The sequence below is a fragment of the Puma concolor genome, chromosome A1, assembly GCF_028749965.1.
Source record: "Puma concolor isolate L17-30 chromosome A1, mPumCon1.1.hap2, whole genome shotgun sequence".
Taxonomy (NCBI): domain Eukaryota; kingdom Metazoa; phylum Chordata; class Mammalia; order Carnivora; family Felidae; genus Puma; species Puma concolor.
Window position 1 is genome coordinate 174,704,071 of NC_141667.1, and position 25,191 is coordinate 174,729,261.

General features: G+C 44.7%; 1 protein-coding gene across 2 annotated transcripts in view; it reads left to right on the plus strand.

The window, feature by feature from the left end:
* ABCC4 (ATP binding cassette subfamily C member 4 (PEL blood group)) overlaps nt 1–25,191 on the plus strand; it is a 267,510-nt gene that overhangs the window by 206,076 nt on the left and 36,243 nt on the right. For both annotated transcript variants that reach the window (XM_086709433.1, XM_086709438.1), the window contains 5 exons: nt 5,546–5,665; nt 6,953–7,063; nt 8,491–8,591; nt 10,146–10,337; nt 18,859–19,014. In XM_086709433.1, coding sequence (XP_086565559.1) covers nt 5,546–5,665; nt 6,953–7,063; nt 8,491–8,591; nt 10,146–10,337; nt 18,859–19,014 — 680 coding nt within the window. The remainder of the gene's footprint in view (nt 1–5,545; nt 5,666–6,952; nt 7,064–8,490; nt 8,592–10,145; nt 10,338–18,858; nt 19,015–25,191) is intronic.

The following is a 25,191-nucleotide window of genomic DNA, read 5'->3' on the forward strand; positions in this document are numbered from 1 at the left end:
TCTTTATTATCACCAGTGTTTGCTGTCATGCCACACTGTTTGAAGCCCCCCCCCCCCCCCCCCCCCCGCCGCCGCTCAGGCTGTTCCTATAAATGGATCCTGGATGTAATTCCCTTAGGAGGACCCAGGCGAGGGTTCTGTTCAGTATGCATTTAGTTTGTTTTCCATTCAGCTTCCTGGTTTTGGAATAATGGGAAAACATGGGTAGTCACAGAAGATGAAATAGTTCAGAGCTTATCTCATTAATGCACAAAAGTATGTCGTTATTAGTAAGACAAATCATAAGGAGAGTAGATTGTTATATTTAAAAAAAGAAGGAATAAAGGTGTAGCCAAAACATAAAGAAGTAAGATATTTGTATCAGAAACTGCAACCCTGTGGATAGTTACTGCAAATTAATACCAGCTTAGCTTCCTGCAAGCCAGACTAAGAAGAGAAACCTATTGGGTCTCATGGTTGTCTGGAAAAATACAAGTTCATTGGGACAGAAGAGATTTTTTTTGTTATGGCATGTGTGTGTGTATTTCTTGTTTTTTTTTTTTTTTTAATTTAATTTTTTTTTTAATTAGGGAGAGAGAGACACACACACACACACAGAGTGCAAGTAGGGGAGGGGCAGAGAGAGAGGGAGACAGAATCTGAAGCAAGCTCCAGGCCTCTAGCTGTCTGCACAGAGCCTGACATAGGGCTTGAACCCACGAGTGGTGAGATCATGAGATCATGACCTGAGCCAAAGTTGGGCGCTTAACTGACTGAGCCACCCAGGTGCCCCATGTGTTTCTTTTTTTTTTTTTTTTAAGAGTTTATTTTTGAGAGAGAGAGAGAGAGAGAGAGAGAGAGAGAGAGAGAGAGAGAGACACAGCATGAGTGGGGGAGGGGCGGAGTGAGAGAGGGAGACATAGAATCCGTAACAGGTTCCAGGTTCTGAGCTGCAGCACGGAGCCCAATGCAGGGTTCAAACTTGGGAATGGCAAGATCATGACCTAGGCTGAAGTTGGATGCTCAACCAACTGAGCCACCCAGGTGCCCCCCATTTGTTTCTTTTTTAATAATATATTTTTGAGAGACATTTGTCATTAGCATTTGCATAAATGATAATGGGCATCGATTTTATAAGAGCTATAGGAAAACTTCTCAGTCGTCAGAGAACCAGCTGACCTCCTGTGAGGTGTGGTTTTGTGAGGCATTGCCTTGGGGCGGCAGGCAGTGTAGTCCCAACGTGTGGGCCGTCCTGTCTCTCAACAGGTTACTGTGGCGGAGCTTGGAGAAGGCGGAGGAATAAAGGATGAACTCCAGCCCGTCTTTTGTGGAGACAACAAGGCTCCAGACATTTTATAAGTGGAGGCCACTCATGAAATGGAGTCTGTCGACTTCAGTCAGTCTTGTTGCAAAGGAGGTCTCTGGTTTATTTAAAGGTCTCTGGAAGAAGGTGGAGATTTTTGTCTGGACAAGGGCCGTTCCCCATCCATGCGGAAATGGAGAGGAGGAAGGGGACCTCGTGAGGCTTTTTTCAAGAAACAGTATAGGATTTTCCCAGTGCTTAATCTGGAGATTTTGAGAACGTTAGCATGACCCCTAGGGTATTTGGGAATATTGTGAACATTCCTGCACCCCAGTAGGCTGTGACAATACTTTAAATACACATATTCCTTCTTCCTCACTCCCAGATAACCAAATGTGGTGGTCAGTTGATTAGAACTGTTTGTTGTCACATGTCTGGTTTGTGGGTCTGTGCCATAAATAGCAGTTCTATTGTTTTCTCTAAGCAGTGATAGTATTTCTTGAGGCCATTGCTGGAGCCACCAGGAAAAAGGAGGACAAAAAGAGGATACCTGATTGCTCTGGCTGTATAAATCTGCTTCATCCTTGTGCTTTGAAAGGACTCTGAAGGTCCTGAGGATTATTTTCAGATCCTATTGCCTAGCTGCCTCTGAAACCTCAGGCTGGCATTTAAACTACCTTACTGACAAATACGCAGTTGATTGTAATGAGTTTCCATTTTTGCAAAAGTGAGCATGGTAGCATCATTCAGGCAAATCAGGATCTGCTTGATCGGTTAGCAATGTCTGAGTTATGCAGCCACATCCAAATTCCATGTGTAAGGGTACTGTGATCAATTAGCAGTGTCTGCCGTGGGCATCGCTGGGGAGAGTTAAATGTGTGCCACGTGTTTCAGACCATTGATTGACTCTCGATTCTGCTGTTGTAAGTTCTCATGATGGATTTCCAGGGACTGTTCAACTGAAGGTGCTTAATCTGTATGATAATGGATAAGGCTATTGGATAATCACTGTTTGATTTTGGGGTTTTCTTTCTTTCTTTTCTTCTCCTCCTCCTCCTCCTCCTCCTCCTCCTCCCCCTCCCCCTCCTCCTCCTCCTCCTTCTCCTTCTGTTTGTTTTTGAGAGAGAGGGAGAGAGAGAATCCCAAGTAGGCTCTACACTTCTCAGCACAGAGCCTGATGTGGGGCTTGAACTCACAAACTGTGAGATCATGACCTGAGCCAAAATCAAACACCGGACACTTAACCATCTGAGCCACCCAGGTGCCCTGATTTTGGGGTTTTCTAATCGTAAACTACAAAGTCTGGAGAAAACTGCATTTAGTCACACATTGGCATCTTTAACCTGATTATTTTCTGTCTGAGACACTGTGGCAGTGATTAAAAGCACAGCCTTGGGAATAAGAGTTTGGTCTGACCCCCCAGTTCTGCCACTTGGGTTAATTTACTTCATCTTGGCCAGTGCTCTTAATCCTTCTGCCTGTTTTTCCCTCTAAGATATAGCAACACCTGCCCTGTGGGACTCTTGCAAGGGTCTTGTGAGTTGATGCCTGTAAAGTGTTTCCTGGCCACTCAGAAAGGTGCTAGAACCTTGAACGTGAGGGAATTAAGGACATAACAACCAGCAGGCCTCACATAATGTAAATGATAAGCCATAGCATGGCTGTCAGGTCCTTGAAGCAGCTACTGCCTTCTCCCTCTTGGGAAGGGGTCTGTCCCAAAGAGTCCTCAGGGTCATGGGACACACAGTCGTCAGTCTTGTGTCCACTTTGTGAAACGTAGGGTTGCATTTGCCTGTGACTGCTGGCTAACACCGTGGGTGCTATAGGGATCTACTTCAGGATAGCTAGCTCGATCCTTGTGGGGGAAAAGGCATTACATTGGGCAAAAGAACATACCAGAGCCTTGGCACTCTGTTTCCCTCTGTGCCAGTTAATTTTCTTTGCAGACCCTCCAACTCACTCATCCTAGCATCCCACTCAGTCCTAAGTAGGGTGTGAGAGAGACAGGATAGCTTTTCTCAGGGGCAGATTCCTGCTGTACCCCTGGAACTCTTGGATGTGAGGTAAAGTTAGTGGTGGGGTCTCTGGGTTCACTGGTTTTCAAAGCTGGACGACCCCTGATTTCTAAAGTCAACCCCGCTCTGAAACCCTGCCAGAGAAAATCAACTGCAACCTTGATCTCCTGACGAGGGACGCAGGTGGGGGTGGCCATGCTGAAGCATTTCATTCAAGGACTCTCCCTGAGTCAGCAGCCACATCTCCTTCCTTCTTAGAAATGTTCTCTGTGATGAAACTGTTTATATCACACCATTTGCTCAAGAAATAGGAACATGGTTCTAGTGAGTTCTTGGTGTTTCCTGGAGCTGGACTGTAAGTACTTTCTTGATAGGAACTCTGGAACTTTGCTGAGTCATCCCGGGAAGCACCCTGTTTCCACATTGACCACGTCTTGGGGGACAGACTGGGACATGTGCTGAGAAGTGCAAAAAAGGCCTATTCGGAGCTTGCAGCCTTTCTTCTTTGGGGCGTGAACTCAGTCCCCTTATGTTCCTATTACTGCCTTAAAAGTACAAACTTAAAGGAAGGTAAAATGAATAAAGGCTAAAGATGACTCAGTATAAATGAAGGGAGAGAGTGGTGTGGGTGCTAGATCACAAACATACAACTGGACGGTCAAAACCACCACCGAATCACTTAAGGCTCTTTCCCGGAAGTAGATACAGGGGGAAATGTTAGGTCATGCCTCGGTTCAGAGAAGGTCTTTTTCCTTAAAGGAGCATCGCAGGCACGGGCCCCTAACAGTTAATGTCCTCAGTCAGTATCTCAGGAAAGAGGTCCGCAGTGGAGGAGGTGGACAGCAGGCCCACAGCCCAGGGCGTCCCATCTTTGCTGAGCCCCACTGTCTTTTGTGGGGAAGCCTTCCTCCTCCTTGCCTGAGGAGCTGTGGACACTAAGCTCCAAGAGGAGGTTCTGTGTCCGCACATTTGTGCCCAGCATCCCTGTCCCCCATACATGCGGTGCCCATGTGACTGAACTGTCACACACACACAGGCGTTCAGATGCCAGGCTAAGGATCAGTCTCTGAAATAAGTTTGAGTTTTTCTCTGAATTGTTTCTGTCCGTCATTTTATAAAAGTTCTGTAGCGTCTCAGGAGATAAGTGATCTGTGCCCTTCCCCTGAACACCCAGGTGTTTTCCCAACAAGTTTTCTCTAGGAGATGCGCAGGTAATAAAGTGAGAAGTCAAGTATTACCTGCTGATACAGCACAAATTGTTACTCATCCCAGACAGAGGCCACAGACTCACAGTCCTGCCCTTGACAACAGCTGGTCATGGCCTTATTTATGGTGGGGGATGCAAGCCGGACGTGACCATCCCTGCCCAACACCTCCCTGGTGGGCAGGAGCCAGCCCCTGGTGCTGACACACAGGGTGCTCTTAGAGGAGATGGCAGGGAAACAGATGGCTGGTCATGTGACCTCAGGCCCCAAACCAGCATGAAGTTACTCAAAAGAGAATGGCCACTAAGTCCATGGTCAGGTTCTGAAAGAGTTATGTCACTGTCACGCAGTGACCTCCACAGGCCAGGTGTCCAGCAGGGGAGTTGCCTCCAGCCAAAATCAAAGCTATTCAAAGACCCCGTGGCTGCACAGGCCCCGTGGGTGCAAGGGCACTGCAATACCTGCGTTCTCCGTCACCCAGAAAGAGATTCTTGATGCAGGAGCGGGACTGGCTGTTCACCGAACTTCTCACCAACCTGTTACCATTTCAGGGACATACTGACTAGATCCCAGTCCTTAATAGTCACAGGTGGAGCAAACCATGATTCCGTGTGGTGAGAACTGTAGCAGAATTCAGTGTAAGAACGTTAGCGACTCAAAAATTCCTGAACAGAATTTCCTCTCAGAAGGCTGTCAGGGAAGAGTTCTGGAGGAAGGCCACATTGGAGGAGGACCTTGGACAAATGAGTTAGCAAAGAAAGAATTTAGTTATTTAAATCTAGCCATGATTTGAATTTTGTCAAAGATAGGTTCGAAGAGAAACTTGTGTTTTCGGGTCGTTAAAGGGAAGCGCAGTGTGACCAGGAGTTTGAGGGCTGACATGTTTGTTCCCTCTCCAGGAAGGGCATCGTCCCTTCTCCCCCGGGCAGCCCGTCCAGAAGCTCTGGGTGTGCCATTAACTGGGATGTGTGGCCACACAGCATGAGAGGCAGGTGCTCTCCTCAGTCCGGCCTCACCGACTTTCTGTCTGTCTGCCTCCCCAGCACGGAGCCCGGTGTTTTCCCACTTATCGTCGTCTCTCCAGGGACTTTGGACCATCCGGGCATATGAAGCTGAAGAGAGGTTCCAGGAACTGTTTGATGCACACCAGGATTTGCATTCAGGTCTGTGAGTTTCTGGAAATGGTTTCAAAGAACGGGATATGCCCCCTCTCTTGGCCTTGCTGGGCAGCACCTCTCTGTCTGTCTCACCACTGGCCCAGCCCCACATCCTTCCTCAGCATGTCTTTGTCCTCTCCCCTGGGCCATGACTCCTCTCAGAATCCCCTGTGTGTTCCCCCTTCCCCCTGTCACACCACTGCTTCCCCCATCCCCGCTACCCCAGTGGCTTGCATTGTCCTTCCATCACTTTCTGTCCTTTTAGGGCAGGGGTCAGTGGACTTTTTTTTGTTAAGGGTCCAGATAGGAAACGTTTTAGGCTTTGTGTACCATGTTATCTGTTGTAGCAATTCAGCGTTGCTATTATAACAGGAACACACAGCCGAACATAGTATATCAGCAAATGACCATAGCTGTGTTCAAATAAAACTTTATTTACAAAAACAGATGGTGGGCCATGTTTGGCCTACAGGCTATAGTTTGCCAACTCTTATTTTGAGAGCATTCAGGTGACAGAAGTTGCTGAGGAAATCAGTTTCCTGATTTCCTGATTGTCAGATTTGCTACCTACTTGATGTGGGAACTTTTAGCAAGATGATCCTTGAGATACTGGCTCCTAAGTAATAAACACTGTGTGCAAGACCCCATAGTAAGTATGGAAAGTACTGGAAACGAAGTGGAGGTTTTGCTGTCTGTTATCAGCTGGGAACAGTAAACCACATGAGAGGATAAGCTTCATGTTGAGCCTGGCACTCTAAGAAAGGTACTGATGAGCCCATTTTTCCGAAGTTTTTATTATCCTATTTCTACTTATAACCTCTGAGTTGAATTTTCCTTTTCTTTTTTTTAAAGTTTATTTTAATTTATAGAGTGACCAAGTGTGAGTGGGGGTGGGGCAGAGAGAGAGGGAGAGAGAATCCCAAGCAGGCTCCATACTGTCAGTACAGACCATGCTGTGGGCTCAGTTCCACGAACCATGAGATCGTGACCTGAGCTTAGATCAAGAGTTGGATGCCTTAACTAACGACTGAGCCACCCAAGTGCCCCTCGGTTGAATTTTTCAATGCATGCCTCCCACAAAGCCACTGTACCAATTCCTGCCTGTACCGTACATTGCTTTGTGTCAGAAGTTGGCTTTCTGGAACCTTCTGGTTCCTTAGGTGTGCAGCTTTGATCTCCATGTTGTGTAAAATTCTCGTGTAGCTCAACCGGGCAAAGTGTTCTCCCGCATTCAAGGTAATTAACATGGTTTTTTGACTTATTCATTTTGCTTATTATGCTTCGCAAACCCAGAGGCATGGTTCTTGTTTCTGACTACGTCCCGATGGTTCGCCGTGCGTCTGGATGCCATCTGCGCCATCTTTGTCATTGTCGTTGCCTTTGGGTCCCTGATTCTGGCAAAAAGTAAGTACAGATGTGAATAACTATTTGTGGTATGATTACAATTTATAGCTGCGTTTACAGTTATTAAATTAAACCTTACCACCTTGTCCAATACCATATAGTGTCTTGTTCTAACGGATCGCATTAAAGTATTCGCGGTGTGTCGGGCTGGGTGTGATTCTGCTGTGTGGTCTGTGTAGAGTGTTTATTTGGACCCCGATGAGTTTCTTTTATCTTTGCATAGGTTGAGGGCCATGTGAGTGTAGCAGCTAACTTTTTGTACTTTCCTGGGGAAGTGTCTGGAGAATATGGAGAGAACCAAGTTTTCCGTTAAGTGTTTTGTCCAGCGTAGGGCTTTAGGTTTTAACTTGAGAGCTGCTGGGATCTCTTGGGCATACAAGCCTGGTACAGTGGGTTGAGAAAGCCAGTCAGCAGGAGAGAATGCTATGCTCCCCACCAGGTGGGCACCACATGAGCAGGTGTTGGTGTGCAGGGGGTGAATTCGCTACCCCTGACTATTCCATTGTGACAGCACTGAATCACAGTATTAATAATGGAACAGTGAGAGTAGTATTTTAGATTTCAAGGCTGGCTCTCAGAACCCATTGCCTTGTTTTTAGTGGTTTCTGACTGTGGTCGCATTGGGTGTAGAAAGTGAAATTACGTGATGATTCTTGAAACAGTAATGCCAAAAGTCTGAATAATGACATTGTTTGTCACCTGTGCAATACTGTCAGGTGTTTGTCAGTCCTGTTGGAGTTCATAAACTCACTTAACAGTCTTTCTGAATTTATAGTGTTGTTTTTTTTTTTTTTATTGTCTTACGGTCTTAGTCATCAGATAGTAAAAGTAGAACTATTACTATCATCATGTGTCAAGTGTTTACGTATTACAAAGGAGTCGTTTTGGTAGAGTGAGAGGAGGACCTGTACTCGGGATTAAGAATGGGACTGATTTGGGGCGCCTGGGTGGCGGTTAAGCAGCCGACTACGGCTCAGGTCATGATCTCGCGGCCCGTGAGTTCAGGCCCCGCGTCAGGCTCTGTGATGACCGCTCAGAGCCTGGAGCCTGTTTCGGATTCTGTGTTTCCCTCTCTCTCTGACCCTCCCCCGTTCATGCTCTCTCTCTCTCTGTCTCAAAAATAAATAAACATTAAAAAAAAAATTAAGGGGCGCCTGGGTGGCGCAGTCGGTTAAGCGTCCGACTTCAGCCAGGTCACGATCTCGCGATCCGTGAGTTCGAGCCCCGCGTCAGGCTCTGTGATGACCGCTCAGAGCCTGGAGCCTGTTTCGGATTCTGTGTTTCCCTCTCTCTCTGACCCTCCCCCGTTCATGCTCTCTCTCTCTCTCTCTGTCTCAAAAATAAATAAACATTAAAAAAAAAATAAAAAAAAAAAAAAAAAAAAAAGAATGGGACTGATTTGACTCCCCTTCTCCTTCCTGTTTTAGCTTTAGATGCCGGGCAGGTTGGCCTGGCGTTGTCCTACGCCCTGACACTCATGGGGATGTTCCAGTGGTGCGTCAGGCAGAGTGCCGAAGTGGAGAATATGGTAATGTTTATCTTTACGTTCTTAGCCTTTTCAAGTCTCCCTGCCATTAAAGGGCATGAAAGCACTTCTTATGTAAAATATTAAAACTGTTATTTTTACATCGGAGCTAACCAAGTTTTTCAGATCCTTCTTCCATCTGTTTAAAGTTAGTGTAAAATAAAATATACACATCTTTTCCTCAGTCTTCTGTGTGCTATGTCAGCGGGTTTTAGATTCACCGCAAGCTGTCTTCAAATGTAATAAATGTTCTCTCTGTAGGAGGGAGGTTCTGAAGTCCTGGAGAGAATATAAGCTAATTTCTTAGAGGCCTATTTATTTTTGCTTCTTAATGGGTAATTCCTCATTCCTGCTAAAAGAATTCACTATTTTGAGGTGGTTCGTTTAATTAATAGGTATCTCCCCCTTGCGTGCCTACCCTCCCTCTGCCTCATTTTAGCATTTATTCTTGTATGTTGTTGAGCACCTGAATTTGCTGATGTCCCTTCTTTCTGGTAGGGTAAGCTCCTTCTCAGAATATGCTAGGCAAAGGTGTGGAGATGGTTGTTCAGGAGGCCTTAGTAAGTAAATTCTTTCCTCTTTGGAATAGTTGCACCTTCTCCTGAAGGGAAATGAGAAGAGAAATGAAAGAGAAATCTTTCCAGCGTGCTCTTCTAACAGAGTAGAAAGTGACTGATCATGAAAATGAGATTTAAAAAAAAAATTTTATTTATTTATTTTGAGAGAGAGAGAGAGAGAGAGAGAGCATGAGTAGGGGAAGGGCAGAGAGAGAGGGAGAGAGAGAATCCCAAGCAGGCTCCATGCTGGCAGCCTAGAGCCTGACACGGGGCTCGAACTCATGAACTGTGAGACCGTGACCTGAGCCAAAATCAAGAGTCGGACGCTCAACTGACTGAACCACCCAGGCATCCCTAAAATGAGTTTGATGGGGGCTCCTGGGTGGCTCAGTTGGTTGAACGCCCAACTTTTGATTTCGGCTCAGGTGTCAATGATCCCAGGGTCAAGGGATCGAGACCCATGTTGGGCTCTGAACTCAGTGTGGAGCCTGCTTAATATTGTATCCCTCTCTCAGCTTGTTCGTTCTCCCTCTCCCTCCCTCCCTCCCTCCCTCCCTCCCTCCCTCTCTCTCTCTCTCTCTCTCTCTCTCAAAAAAAAAAAAAGGGTTTTTTTTGATGACTTAGGCAGTTCAACTCCCCTAAAACAGATGGCTCTTCTGTAGCAAGATTGCAGATGGTTGGCCACAAGTGTTCCTTTCTTTGACAAAATCCTTGGTTTTTTTGTTCAGGTGTGAAAAGTGGAAAAATAAAATCTCAGGATTTACTTCTCTAATTCTTGTAGTCTTAATGTAATGCTGAAGGAAGTAGCCATAAGTGAAAGTGTTACAAGACTATGAACAGGTGTGTAAATTGCATCAGTCCTCATCAGATGCCTTCTTTGGGGGTATTGGCACCTGAGATATACTTAACTAGCTAGTATCAAAGAGCATTTCATTTTACAGTCTCTTAACATGGATGAGAACCTCCCTTCCTAACCCATGTGATGTCCTGTGTCTTTCAGATGATTTCAGTAGAAAGGGTGATTGAATATACAGACCTTGAGAAAGAAGCCCCTTGGGAATATCAGAACCACCCTCCACCGACCTGGCCCCAAGAAGGCATGATTGTCTTTGATAATGTTAACTTCACATACAGTTTAGACGGGCCTCTGGTGTTGAAGCACGTGACAGCGCTCATTAAACCAAGGGAGAAGGTTTGTTGAAACCATCTTGCCTCTTGACAATTTCAGTTACAGATTTAACCCTTCTTCCACCTGCAGGCTTTCTGGTCACGCGTCAGGGGGACTCCTTGTGTCTCTGTGGATATAAATTAGACCGGATGATATTACTGGTAAATCTTGCCTGGAAACTGACCACGGAACGGGGATGCCAGCATTACTTTGCCCCTGAGACTTGGGAGCTCCTCGTCACTCACACTTCAGTTTCTGGTTCCCACCTATTCTTACTGCTTTGTATTTCTCACATCCTCCTCTTCCTTCCCGTGGTGGTCTCTGTTTACGGCCCTCCATCCCTGTCCCTTTCCAGACTTGCCCTCCTATAACCAACCACCCCATCCTTCTACCCATAGAGTGCTTCTTTCCCACACACAGATCTGATCCCTACGGGGCCCCCGGTAGCTCCCAGCCTGAACAAGCTGCTGCTGGACCTGGAGGCCCAGGTCCACTGGAGCTGGGGCTGCAGGCCAGCTCTCAGCCATCAGAGAAGAGCCCAGAATCTGTGACCCAGTCAGGGCTCAAGAGCCAGAGCCCCTAGCGGGAGGCAGTAAAGGGCTCAGAGACTTGCTCGAAGTTGATGAAAGGCAACCCAAAGGGACAAGGGATGATACACGGAGAACAGACTTGCCAGCGTCTAAGTCTTCCAGCAGCGAGACTTGGGTCCCTCGTCCCAGACCAGATTGGGCTCTTGAAGAAGCAGTGAAACCAGAATAGACAAGGCCATAGGAAGCTCTTTCCCCACCTACCTCTCCAGCCTCAACTCCTGACATGAGCAGTGCCCCCAAATGAGTACTGTGTAGGTTTTTCCATTGCACCCTGTCCCCAGCATGCGCACACTGGCCCTCTGTCTCAAGAGACCCTTCCCTTCTGTCACTTGGCTGGTGAAAGTCTCATTTTCAGTCACTTCTAATGCATCTGCCTCTGTGAGACCCTCAGTTCTTCCACAACATCTTACATATGGTTTTTTAAATGTTTATTATTTTGAGAGCGCATGCGGACAGGGGAGGGGCAGAGAGAGAGGGAGACAGAGAATCCCAAGCAGGCTCTGCGCCGTCAGCACGAAGCCTGACGCGGGGCTTGAACTCAGAAACCGTGAGATCATGACCTGAGCTGAAATAAAGAGTCGATGCTCAACCAGCTGAGCCACCTAGGTGCCCCTGAAGATCACGGGCATAGCACACCTGACTTTCTAGCAGCATTATGGATGCCTGGAGTGGAAGCACTGCACGTTCTTCATCAGTGGATGGGTGGATAAGCAAATGTGGTCCGTCCACACAGTGGGGTATTCCAGCCTTAACAAGGAAGCAAATTCTGACACGGCAAGAACGTCGAGGACATTATGCTAAATGAAATCAGCTCGAGGGCAAAATAGGAAAGAGCCTGTGATGCGAGATTCCTAGCCTGCTCCGATCCACAGACACAAACAGTAGAGAGATGAGTGCCAGGGGCTTCGGGGGCAGTCAGTGGGCAGTTAGTGTCTCATGGTGACAGAGTTTGAGTTTTGCAAGGCAAGAAGGATTCTGGAGATTGCACGACCGTGTGAGTGTATGTAACACCCCTGAAGTGTACACCTAAGAAATGGGCTGGTAAATTTTGTGTTCTGTGCATTTTACCACAAAAACATAAAATTAAAGCATAAAAGGTAGCACTTGCAGCCTGCTGTGCCACTTGGGGTCTGTATCTCACAGTACCCTGAGGCTGCTTCAGGCCAGGGAGCATCCTATTTTCATCTTTGTTCCCCCAGAAAACGGCATCCTGCAGGGCACACAGTGGGTGCTGAGGGTCTGCTGGCTGGGACGGGAGGGAGTAACATGCAGGTGTGAAGCAACCAGTATCAAAAACATACTTCCCAGCCAGCTCCTGCAAGCGACCCCGCACCTAGATGTGTTAGATATCTGAAGAACTATTCTTTCAAGCTCCTTCTACCACAGACCCGTTGAGTGGACTGTAGCCATAATGTGATGATTATACCCTTGCGACACGGAAGAAGAAATGTTGAACTTAATGCCCAAATGATACCCAGGGAGCAGCTGTAGTAAATCACATGGCAAAAGCTGGCTCCTGATTATTTCCGGCCTTAATGCAGGTGAGGAGACGGCTGCTGTGCCGGGAAACGTTAACTGTAGCTCTTGATGAAGTTCTGTCCCTGTGAGCACCATCAGGGATGTTTGCTGGCTCACAGCGTGTCCATCAGATGGCATGTTCTAAACGTAATTCTGTTAATCTGCATGCATCTTAAATTTCTCTTGAAGCCATAAATTATGAATCACCTAAGAAACTGTAGTACAACTTAGAAACATAACAGATTTGTATTTTTTGGTCTTTACCCCCAAATCAAGGATTCTCTGAGATTCTCAATGTTGGGGGTAGGGATCGAATTTGGAGATAGTTGCAATAATGCCAATAACTTTTGTGTCTTGGTCCACTGATGGTGTCGCCTTCAGCTCCGTTTATGTCATTGGTGATCATATCCAGGCTGCCGAGTCACGAAGTGACTTCACTGCCTGTGTAGGTCCCAGGTCTCGTTTCCTCCCCACCCACCCCAGCATTTAGGGACACCACCGCCCCCGTCCTTTGGTTGCGTTTGATCGGGAGAGGCTGTTGTGGGGTCGACGATGTGGGAATGTGCCAACACAGCAGAAGCAGTGCTTTATTCTTCCAGCTTTTTCCTCTACTGTCCAGATTCCCCGGAGTTCTAATAAACAGGAAAATGTAATAGGTAGTAAACAGGTTTCTAATTAATGGAAGAAATAACAAGTAAAAATAAAGAGCCCAAATGAGGTAAATAGCACCCGAGGCTTCCTGGTTAGATTCTAAACACTGGCTGCATTTTTCATTTAGATGATTTTGTGGTTGATTTGATCATTTTAAAGAGTACTGGGCCATTTTAAAGCATTTTCCAGCTCTAGAAGTAGATTGATTTTGGTTTGTTATTTTTTTTTTCTTGCTCAGACCTATTACTTGGATAATACATTTTTACAGATGTGTACTAGACCTTGCTATAACGTGCAAAAATATTAGTTTCCTACATTTTCTTCTTTTTTACATAATATTTTTTCAAGAACCGTTCCCTTCACTCCAGCTTGCCTCCCTTCCCCTGCTGACTTCTTAATTCCTTGCTATCTAGGCTGTGGTACCTGTGTCACCTGGGAGCTTCTTGGAAATGCTGACTCTCAGGCCCACCCAGACCTCTTGTCTCTGAATTGCCTTGGAACAAGGCACCACCCTGGTAAAGTCCTCTCTCCCACAGGCAGTTGTGGATGACTCTAACTCATGATTTCTAGGAAATATCCTTTGACAGTTTGAAATTGGGCTCATGAATTATCCCACCCCCTGTGACTGAGCATGACACTCTAGAAAGTTCTATGCTACCACCCTGCTGATTTATTTACTTTTCTATTCTGCAAGTCATGAATTTACATTAGAATTTAATTCTCTATGACTCCAGGTTTAAGCATGCATTTGCCTTTTCACTGTAGTCTGGCTGCCTCATAGACAACATTCCTTTTTCTCTGTGGCTTCCCCATATCCTCCTACAGGGATTTGGGTCTAGAGTCGGAGACAGCCCAGTGTAGCAATATATCTAAGGCCCTTTCACCACCCACTGGGATGAAAAATTAGCCTCACTGCCCCAAGCAGGACACTAGGTCTGTCTGGCCTGTTGGCCAGGTGCTCTGTGTTCTTCTCCTAGCTTCAGCCGTAGGTGCCTGTTCTTCCTGTTGACAACTAGCCCACCTGACCACAGGCACCACCTCTTTGCTCAGAGCTGTGGGCTCTTTTGTCCACTCACCACAGTATATTCCCCTGTATCCACTTCATGCTCTAAATATCAGGTGATGGGATCTGTGGGGTAGGCCAGTTCCTTGCTGGCAGCCACACCTCTCCCCACTTTCTTCGGGCCAGGCAGAGGGACATAACGAGGTGCCAGGCCATCCACGTGATGAAGAGGCCATCAGCAGAATGGACAAGGAACAGGCAGAACTGGGTTTGAGTCTGTCCTGCCCCGTTTGGACTCTGTTGCTTCAGGCAGGCTAATTAACCTTACTAAGCCTCTGTCTTCTCTTTTGCAAAATGAAAGTCATAGGTCCTCTAGGGTTGTGCACCTCCAACAAGATGAGACGCCCAGCACCAAAACCAGCACAAAACAAATGCTCGGATGACGATCGTGTAGAATGGCCATAACCAGTTTTGATGTGTAAGTTGTTGTCTGCAACAACTGAAAATGAGGGCATGGCCATTTGAGTTAGTATTTATGGTTATAGGATCTGTTTGCCACGTCTGTCTTCTCTGTCCAGCTTATCCTGTACCTCAACACTATGGCCATAGATTTTCCATAAGTTTCTCCATCCTGACTTAAACACCTCAATTCTGTACAAAATACCCATTTGGCGCAGGACACCGCATGCAATACAAAGAATACAAAGCTGAATCCGTTTCAGATCCCAGTACAAGAAAGTCCAAGTAGAAGAAAGAAGGTTGTATAAAAATGGCTACTAAACAAACTAGAAGGCGGTCAGAGTTTTTATCGAACTTTAGAAAAAGATGACCTACCTCTTCTGGGTGGGAGGAGCCCACATGAAGGAACAGGAGGAGCATTTCTGAGGTATTAGGCACTTGAGGTAGACTTGGTGACATGTGGGTAGGATCTCAGCAGGTGGAAAGCATGGGAAGGGCGTCCGGGCTGGTGGGACCAGCGTAAGCAGAGGCGTGATGCCTTGATCCAGCGAGTGAAGAGCATTTGAGGGAATGAATTACCAGGTGTGTAGCACACACTCTCACGTTTCATCTTCACGACCTTCCGGGTCACCCCAAGGGAGCCGACTCGTGGAGGTTAAGGACGGAGAGTCAGTTGGGACACTCCCGTAGAAGGGACTTCCTGGGACCGCATGACAGGCAGGGAGCTGCCCTGTAGAAGCTCATTCTGAGAGGAGGGCACCCGTGATCCACTGTGGGAAGAGGCAGGGGAGAGGGAGCCAGTAGCCACCCTGTTCTCCTAGCAGGTCGTAATGGCGAAAGTGAGTCTGCTGTTTGGAATCAGACTGATGTGGATTAAAACAAAGCTGTCCCTCACAGGTGCGTGAATGCACAGAGAAAACAGGTGGGGGCCAAAACTGGTGTCCTGTTTCTGGAGGGTAGTTTGGCAGTACTTGACAGCCTTCTTTGAAAGTGCTTATACCTGTTTCTCAGCAATTCCACATCTGAGAGTTTATCTCAAGGAAGTAATTAGGGCTGTTTTCAGAGATTTGGCTTCAAGGATATTTAACACAGAGTTACTACTTACAATCGCAAAATATTGGATACAGCCTGAATGTCCCCAAATGGAGGGTTTGTTAAATAAATGATCGCATATACGGTAATATTATATGGCCATTAAAATATTTTCTTGAAATACTAAGTGAAAACAGATTACTACAATATGTTCACATTAATCTCATTTTGTGTAAATATACGAGCTTGTATCTTAACATATGCATACACTTAATTCCACAAAGAAAATACATCCTCTAAAGAATAGTTTTAAATCAAAGTGTTAGGGTTATGACTAGTATTTATTAAGTTTCTGCATTCATTCGCACTGATTATGGTCAAGAAAAGAGTTTTGTTTTCTAAAAGGTAATGCAGAGGTCCCTGGGTGGCTCAGTCAGTTGAATGTCCGACCCTCGATTTTGGCTCAGGTCATGATCCCAAGGTCCTGGGATCGAGCCCCACATCTGGCGCCTGGAGCCTCCTTAAGATTCTCCCTCTCTCTCTCCTTCTGCCCCTCTCCCCTGCTCGCGTACACGCTCTCTCTCAAAAAAACTAAATCAAGGTAACACAGCCTTGCACTCAGGTCAGGGACTGAATCATAAAACATTGTGGAGGTAGCATCTTTAGGGCTTGATACCATGCGGGACTAGGAGAAAGCTGGAAAAGGAAGGTGAATGTGTTGAGCCCGTGAGCCCAGGAAAGAAGTCATGAGATTAAAATGGAGAAGTTGGAAAAAGCAGCTATTTTGAGTGGGAAATTGTGTGTTAATCATGTTGCATTTGATCTAGAAGAGATCTCCGTTGAGAACACGGAGAAATACACAGAAGCCATGTTATTTCTAGACTAGTATACTAGGACCTACCCATGTGTAGAAAATGACTCCTCTGTGAAATATAGATTAGGACCTACCGTAAGGTACAAAATGGCTATAAAGATTATAAAATTTGGTGAAGCCACTTTCCTTGTGTTTATCTCTTATTTGATCTAGAAAGAGAACTTGATCTAGATTTGATCTAGAAATGTCTAACGTGCTGGTGTGGTTGTCAGGAACCAGCCTCAGCCTAGTTGGGAAATATGGGGATAGTTGCAAATCAGCTAAAATAAGAGTATCTTCAAGTATTTCTTTGGTTTTGAGAATGTAAACTAACTGATATTGGTGATATTCTCCGTGGGAAATTTCCTTTTATATAATACACCTCTTATGTAATACAACCTCTTGGTGAACTGTGAAAGACACAGGCTATGGTTTTGATGACTGGAGAGTAGAGGGAAATAGCCAGAACCGGGTTTTCTTTGAATTTCCTGTTTGTTTTTACCCTCACTTGAGTTTGGAGACCACAGACCTGTGGTTGTGGGCAGGCCTCTGCCCCCCTCTCCTATCCCAGCCCTTTACCAAAGTCTACAAATGTTCCAGTTTGCACAAATGGATCAGTTTTAGTTGTGATGATAGCACGGGAACATCCACATGTTCTCAGAGACACAATTCTTGCCTGTATCTTGATACCTGTTGATTTACATTTGAGAACACGGAGAAATACACAGAAGCACACAGAAGCCATGTATGTCTAGACTAGTATACTAGGACCTACCCATGTTCAGAAAATGACCCATCTGTGAAATATAAACTAGGACCTACTGTAAGGTATAAAGTGGCTTTGAAGATTATAAAATTTGGTGAAGCCACTTTTCCTAACGTTTATCTCTATAAAAGTAGACTCGTGGGGCGCCTGGGTGGCGCAGTCGGTTAAGCGTCCGACTTCAGCCAGGTCACGATCTCGCGGTCCGTGAGTTCGAGCCCCGCATCAGGCTCTGGGCTGATGGCTCAGAGCCTGGAGCCTGTTTCATATTCTGTCTCCCTCTCTCTCTGCCCCTCCCCCGTTCATGCTCTGTCTCTCTCTGTCCCAAAAATAAATAAACGTTGAAAAAAAAAAAAAAAGTAGACTCTCTCTTGAAATGCCATCAATGATCGTTGTGTAAGTTAAGCTTTAAAACTTGGGAAGTACTCAAATGAGATAATATGTAAAGTTCCCAGCATAGAATCAGTGCTCAGAAAGTTATTCTCTGTTGAAAGTTGTGAGTTTTAAAAATTTACAAATGTTTGAAAGCCTGTCCTGTGCCCTTCATTGATTCCAGATACCTAGATGAGATGATATCATCTCTTGGGAAGCTCCCACCAGGGAATTTGTAGTTGGGCAAGCTCTTTGGTTTAAAAAAAAAAGAAGAAGCAAAAAAAAAAAAAAAAAAAAAAAAAAAAACCACAACAGTTTCTGCATATAGGTTTAAATGTACACAGCTGAAAACCAATTTTGTGCAATACAGTTTCGTTCCTGACTGGCATTTTACCTGCTTTATATTGATTCTTTGATCTTATTGTCAGTGTGTTTAATTTCCTTGTGCTTTGGTTCTAATAACCAGACTGATACTGGACACATATTTTTCCCAAGGGGGTAATTGTGAGTATTAATTACTTTGTAAAATGCCTTTTGAACTGCTCAGATGAAAGGCCCCATATAAATAGCAAATGTTATTTGTGTTGTTGTTGTCGGTGATGATCTCATTATGGGTATTTCAGCTACTGGCTACTGTTTTTTAAGACACTGAGACTTGCATTTTAAAACGTTAAGATGTTTCCTTTTTAGACAGAATGTAATCAGGTGTTTAATAGCCAGAAATGATTTGGTTGTTCTACCAAAGAATAATTATATCACCTCTTATGTAATAGAATTCTGGGAAAATGATTACCTGTTTATGTATTGCTTCTGACTTGTTGACAAGCTAAAATTATCCAAGAAATTCTCAAGGTTCAAAATAACCAGACACTAGGAATAAAGCTAATTTTGAAACTTACTTATCGACCACTTAGTAGATTGCTGGGTTTTCACTGCTGGCAGGCTGATTGTGCTATTTTTAACTTTTCTTTAGACCAATGGATCTCAACCAGGGGCAGTTCCCCCACCCACCGAAGGGACACAAGGGACACTTGTTAATGTCTGACATTTTCAGTTGCCACAATCGGGAGGTGCTTTTGGTATCTAGTAGGTAGAGCGCAGGGATAGCGACAAACATTTTACAATGTACAGGACAGCTCTCTACGACAAAGAATAATCCAGCCCAAAATGTCAACAGTGCCAAAGTTGAGAAACTCTTGGACTACATTCAGTATAGAACTTCCTTAATCTGTCTTCAACAACCAGAGTTTCTCCTGATACATTGTGTTTTGTGACTTCTTAATCCCTCCCGGATCTCTTTACAGGTTGGCATTGTGGGAAGAACAGGAGCTGGAAAAAGTTCCCTCATCTCGGCCCTTTTTAGATTGTCAGAACCAGAAGGTAAAATTTGGATTGATAAGATCTTGACAACTGAAATTGGGCTCCACGACTTAAGGAAGAAAATGTCCATCATACCTCAGGTATACAAGTCAGAGCATCCTCACATGTCCTTTTTATAAGAGAACCTAAGTTTAATTGCTTTTACTTTTATTCCTTTTTTTTTTTTTTTTTTTTTTTTAAGTTGAAGGATTGATCCTTTTGCCCCAGTAGAACATATTTTTAACAGCAAGTATTTTCATCGGATACCAGGTTTTGTTTTTGGGCGCGTGCACGTGCATGTGTGTGTGATTTAATAACTTACCCGGTGAAATGTCTGGACTCTAACTTCCCCAAGTACCCCAGAGTTATCCACTGATAACCACATGATTCTGAAAAGAAAATGATGAATGATAGGTTTAGCTCCTGAGAGGCTTCTGTAGGGAAATGTGGATTTTAAATGTTTTAGTGGTAGACTTTTGCTGTAGGAGATGTAACTTCTCAAAGGTAATTCTCTCCATGGAGGGCTTTCTGTGAAACTGGTGGGCTTTGAGAATTACTGTGTATGTGGATGCTTTGGGGAGACTTAGAATCTAGCCATTAGTAAATGATTGTAACCAGGAAGCAGTAGAGAATAGTGAGAAAAATACAGGACAAGGAATCCCATGTCTCTGGACCTCAGGTTTCTCTCCCACAAAAGGCATCTCCTGGAGCCGTTGTGAGGACTGGGTCAGCGGCTGTGGAGTGCTGCTCGCAGACCCAGGACCTGGCTGCTGTGATGATGGAGGGTGCAGTTGGCCATCTCTTTCTGGGCTTTGATTCTGTTCCCTTATTCTGCTTCTTAATAGAAGTATGACTTTCAGGAAATGTTTTAGTGATTGGATAATGCACAGTAGAAGCACCTTTCATTCCTTGTGGTCCATCATTTCAGTTTCAGTAAAAATTCAGAAGGTATTGGGAGCCTGGGTGGCTCAGTCAGTTGAGCATCTGACTTTGGCTCAGGTCACTATCTTGCCATCAGCGTGTTTGAGCCCTGCATCAGGCTCTGTGCTGACAGCTTGGAGCCTGCTTCAGATTCTGTGTCTCCCTCTCTCTGTCTCTCTCTGCCCCTCCCCTACTCATGCATGTGCACGCACACTCTCTTTCTCTCAAACATTAAAAAAAAAATTTTTTTTTAAATCAGGATACTCCTTTCAGAACCACAATGAGATGCCATCTCATCCCCAATAGTCACTACTATCAGTAAAACGGAAAACACTGGGGCACCTGGCTGGCTCAGTAGAGCATGTGACTCTTAATCTTGGGGTCATATGTTCAAGCTCCACCTTGGGTATAGAGATTACTTAAAAAAAAAGAAAGAAAGGGAGGGAGGGAAGGGAAAGAAAACACCAAGTGCTTGGAAGTTAGTGGGAGAGTTTGAACCCTTGTTCATTGCTTGTGTGGGTATAAAATGAGGCCACTGTGGGAAACAACAGAGTTTCCTTAAAAATACAAAAATAGGATCACATAGGAATGATCTTATAGAATGATCTCATCCTATTACCAACTCCACCTCTGGTTTTGTAGCCAAAATCATCGAAAACAAATTCTAAGAGGTACTTGTACACCCATATTCATAGTAGTGGTATTCACAAGAGCGAAAATGTGTAAGTGGTCCAGATGTCCTTAGGTAGGTGAGTGGAGAAAGTGTGGTGTGTTCACACAGTGGACTATTATCCGGCCTGCAAAAGGAAGGAAATTCTGACATGAGCTAAGGCATAGATGAACTTTGACGTTGTGCCAAGTGAAAGAAACCAGTCACAAAAGGACAAATACCCTAGGATTCCACTCCTATGAAGTACTTAAGCAGTCAGTTTCCTGGAGACAGGAAGTAGAATGGTGGTCGCCAGGGGCTAGAGGGAGGGATGGAGAGTTAGTGTTTAATGGGTACAGAGTTTGTAATTATAAAGAAGAATTGTGGACCTAGACGGTGGTGATGGCTACACAGTGATGTGAATGCATTTTAATACCACCGAATTGGTCACTTAAAAATGATTAAAGTGGTAAATTTTGTGTTATGTGTACTTTAGCACAATTAAAAAATATTTAATAACTCTCCTATCCCTGATGCTTCTATGCTTTTTCTTTTTTTTTAATTGAAGAATAATTGACATACAGTATTAGATTCAGGTGTATAACACTGTGACTCGGTACTTACATACATTATGAAATGGTCCTCACGGTACATCTGGTGACCTTTTTTCCACCTGTCACCTTGTCATCATCTTCATCTATTTTATCCATTCGGAAAAAAGAAATTTGTTTTTTAAAATATCCCTTTCAGGAAAAATGGAAAGAAATTTGCAGCACTTTCAACCCCTATGTTTAAAGATTTCCTCTGGCTGTTAGATTAATGACTTCGTGACTACAGTAGAAAGTAAATGAGTTGAAATTCCCAAGTTTTGTATTTCGGTTGTACCTATCTCTGAAATGGGCCAAACGAGATTAGTGAGCAGAAACAATGGGCGTGCCTGTGAAGTACTTTCATGTCCTTGGATGAAAGGACCTAGGAACACGTCCCGTGTTATTTTTAATGCTTCTTAATAAGAAATGGTTGTATGCTTGTGTACATAAAAGAACTGTATAAATAAAGAAATAACGTTGGATGTTTCTTGGCTCTGCCAGTAATGTTTTGGAAGCACATCTGAGCAAAGACTAAATACACCTTGACATCACCACAGGTTTTGGTCCTCTTCCATAACTTCCCACCCTACTTTGGAGCATGCTGTAGGTGCATACTCCGGAGAGCATGCTTACAAAACAGTACTAAGCTTTGTACCCATGGAGATAATGATCACCAACCATTGTAAACACACAACCTTTCATTTTTCACTTTGTGTGCCTTTGTCTCTAAGGGGCAATGTTTGTTGATTAAAGAGAGTCTAGAGAGACCGTGTAACGTGTAAAGGGTCCCAGGGTATCTTCTAGGAGGCAGCCAGGGTACAATCTTTAAGATCACATGACCCACATTTTTATTCCGGCCCAGTCTCAGGACTGTGTGAGTGACCCTGATGACATCACTTGGCCTCCAAGCTCCAGTGTCCTCGTCCTTAAGCCAGATCTAGTAATTGATGCCTCACAGATTTGTCATGAAGATTTAACCGGATGAGAAAACGTCTGTGGCCCAATGCCATGCTCTTAGAAATGCTTAGGAAATAGTAAGTATTTTTACTAAGGATCAGGGCACTAGCCTTTTGGGTGTTCTGGTTACTTACGTAAAAGTAAGTAACAGGTTCTGGAAGGACTTTGCTCTTTAATTTCTATTTATGTTTTTGTGATCCTTGGTGATTTCCTTTACATCTGTTGCTTATCACACAAACCAGATTATTTCTATGAACTTAAAAGAGTGAAACAAAAGTGTGCACAATAAGAATTCGAGGGTAAAGTGTAACAGAAACCTATCAGCGTTCTTCTCGCTAGGAGCAAGAGAGAACATCACTTTGTTTTCTGGCCTCCCTCCCACCTGCTCTTTCCCGACCACCTCTCTGTACCCCACTGATACGCTGCAGTGCCCCCTGAAGACCCTGGCATCCTTTCTGCACTCCCCCCACATGCTCGCTTTTTTCTAGCTCTTCCGGAGGCTGTGTCTCCAATTTCTGTTGCTCCTGTGCTTGTTTTAATCCCAGATGAATTACACAAGTGTGAATAACTCCTAATATTTGTGGAATCCTTCACATATTTGAGCCTCTTTCCCTACTGTCTCCGCCTTCATCCTCACAATTATATGGTTATCTTCATCTGACCCATTTAAAAATTGAGGCACAATGAGTTTAACCCACTTTACGAGCATGTGGCAGAGCCAGGGTTCCTGTTTATGTCAAGGATGTTCTCGGGCAGGTAACCGCTCCTCCAGGGACCAGAGCACATTGGTGACTGCAGTCCCCCCTACAACTGCTGTGTAGCACAATTCCGCGGGCACACCCATGCAGACACAAATATTCCACAAAACACGATTACTCTTAGTGCTCTGTACTCTACTTGCTATTATATCCATTCTGTTCTAGTTCATAGAAAAGACAAAATGGTCATGAGGCACAGAATTGATTTCATGATCCATTGGCTGCACCTGCAGTTTGAAAACCACGTTCCCTCACTGTTCCCTGCTTGGCTGGGTTCCTGATACATGTTAGCCCCATACCTCGAGCCCTGGTGGTGGTCCTGATTCTCACAGCAGCCCTACAGGGTTAGCCCTGTTTTCCAGTAAGGAAACAAAGGCTGCTGGATACAGTTAACTCAAGGCACACTCAGCACTAAAAGAAAATCAATTCAGGAAAAGGGGTTAATTCCCTTACGTGTCATGGGCTAGCGTCAGAAGATACTCGAAATCTTACCTTGCTAGAGCTGAGAGCCCTCTCTCTTGACAGTGTGACTGGCTGCAGAGGTGGGAACAGCTGTTGGCCTGGTCCCGCCTGGTCCCTTAAAGGACGACTTCCACCACTCTTTCCACCAAAATGAATAGGAAACCGTTTCCTTGTGTCTCAACACCCTGATTTGGGGAACTAGGGAGTTTGGAGCTGTCTCTGCAGAGCAGAACGAAGGCATGTTGCTTGGAGTTCCCGGTTTAGGTGAGCCAGGTCGGCGCCCTGTTCCCTGGCTCTGTCTCGCTGTGATCCTGGCTGCAGCGGTGAGCTTCCGTGGCGGCCCCGTGCTGCCAGGCTCGTCTCAGTCACTGCTGACCACGCCATCAGAGATCAGACCTGGGAGAGGTGTGATAGCAGCCAGGGCCGTCGTGGGAACAGGAGGCAAGGGAGCGGTGGGGATAGTTGGGGGCCAGTCCCGCAGGGAACTTGGGAAAACACTGTATTCTTTGAATGTACTCCTTGATTTGTACAATTTATGGAGGAAGTAAAACATGAAAGTGCTTTCTAAATAATTTTACAAACAGAATGGGTAGCCAAAATGGACACTTCCTTTGCGCTCCTTTGTGCCTTCTTTGTGTCTTTAAATAGTTAAACGCATTCCCCAAAGAGAATAGCAAGATGAGATTATATTTAGGGAATAACTTACTTATCTGAAAGGATCTGGAAAAACGGATTTCAAAACTTTTTTGGATGGATTCTCTACATCTAAGGCCCCTTTCCTTTTGGCACCAAGAAAATGTTTTCAGTTGAAAAGTGATTCCATGCAAATTCATTATTTACGATTGCACCCCAAGGGTTGGCACAGATCAACAGCTATCATCTTCATCGTGATTAAACAGATTTGCTTTTTATATTTAATAGACTTTTTAAAATCAAAGCAAAACCTAGATATTTTTTAAGCAGTCCACTGTGCTCCTTTGGTATTTCTATTCCCTGGGTTATCCTCAGTGGGTTGGAAAAGGCTAAGCGAAGCTGTCTCTTTAAGACTTCTTCGTTATTACCTGGTTTTCTTTTCTCTCCTTTTTTTTTTCTTCCCTTGTTGAGAACAAAACTCAGAGAGAGAGAAGAGGTGAGTATGCTGTTACTAGTAAAGAAATACAACTGGATTCTAGCCTAATGGAGTCGGCCTTTTGTTTCTGACACTGAAGTCTTCATTAAAGCCCTTGGAACTGCTCCCCAGAGCTCCTGACCTTTCTGTATCGAAAGAGGACTTTACACGACTTAAATTCTTTTTCCTTTGTCGGCAAACAATGTTCTTTTCTTCTGAATATGGATGATGATCGGTTCATTCAGGGGCTACAGGATTTAAAAAAAAGAAAAAAAAGAAATCAAGATTTAAAGCTACTTCAGGTGATTGTCTCATTCTTGCAACTGGGAGACGAGCTGCCCTTAATAAAGGTCCTCGGCTCAGAAATGAAAACGTAGCTGTCAGGACGCATGGAACCAGCAGCCGCTCTGGAGGATATATTTTAGTAGAGGGCGGTTTCCTGGTTGGGGGCTGGAGTGATTAGGGTACAGTAAAGTGTTGTGCTTTCTCTGCCTGGTTTGTAACCACTTGTATGGTTTTTGTCTTGGACCAGGGTCGTTTTAAGCTTCTGAAGGTTAGTGGGTAGGGTTTCTTTTTGGGATAATGAGAGGTTTGTCTTCCAGTAGCATACACAAAAGGGCTAACAAGACCATGGTTCTCAGTCTCCCCGTTGTGTTGAGGGATTATCAATTTACTACGCCAAATGCTTTGATTCAGAGGTGGCCATTTTGGGTCACATGGCTGATACGAACTTGTGGTATGTTTGTAACAAAGGAAAAAATTGCTGAACATGGCACAAAAGATAAAAAGAAAAAAAAAAGTCAACTTGAAACTGATAAAAAAAAAAAACAACA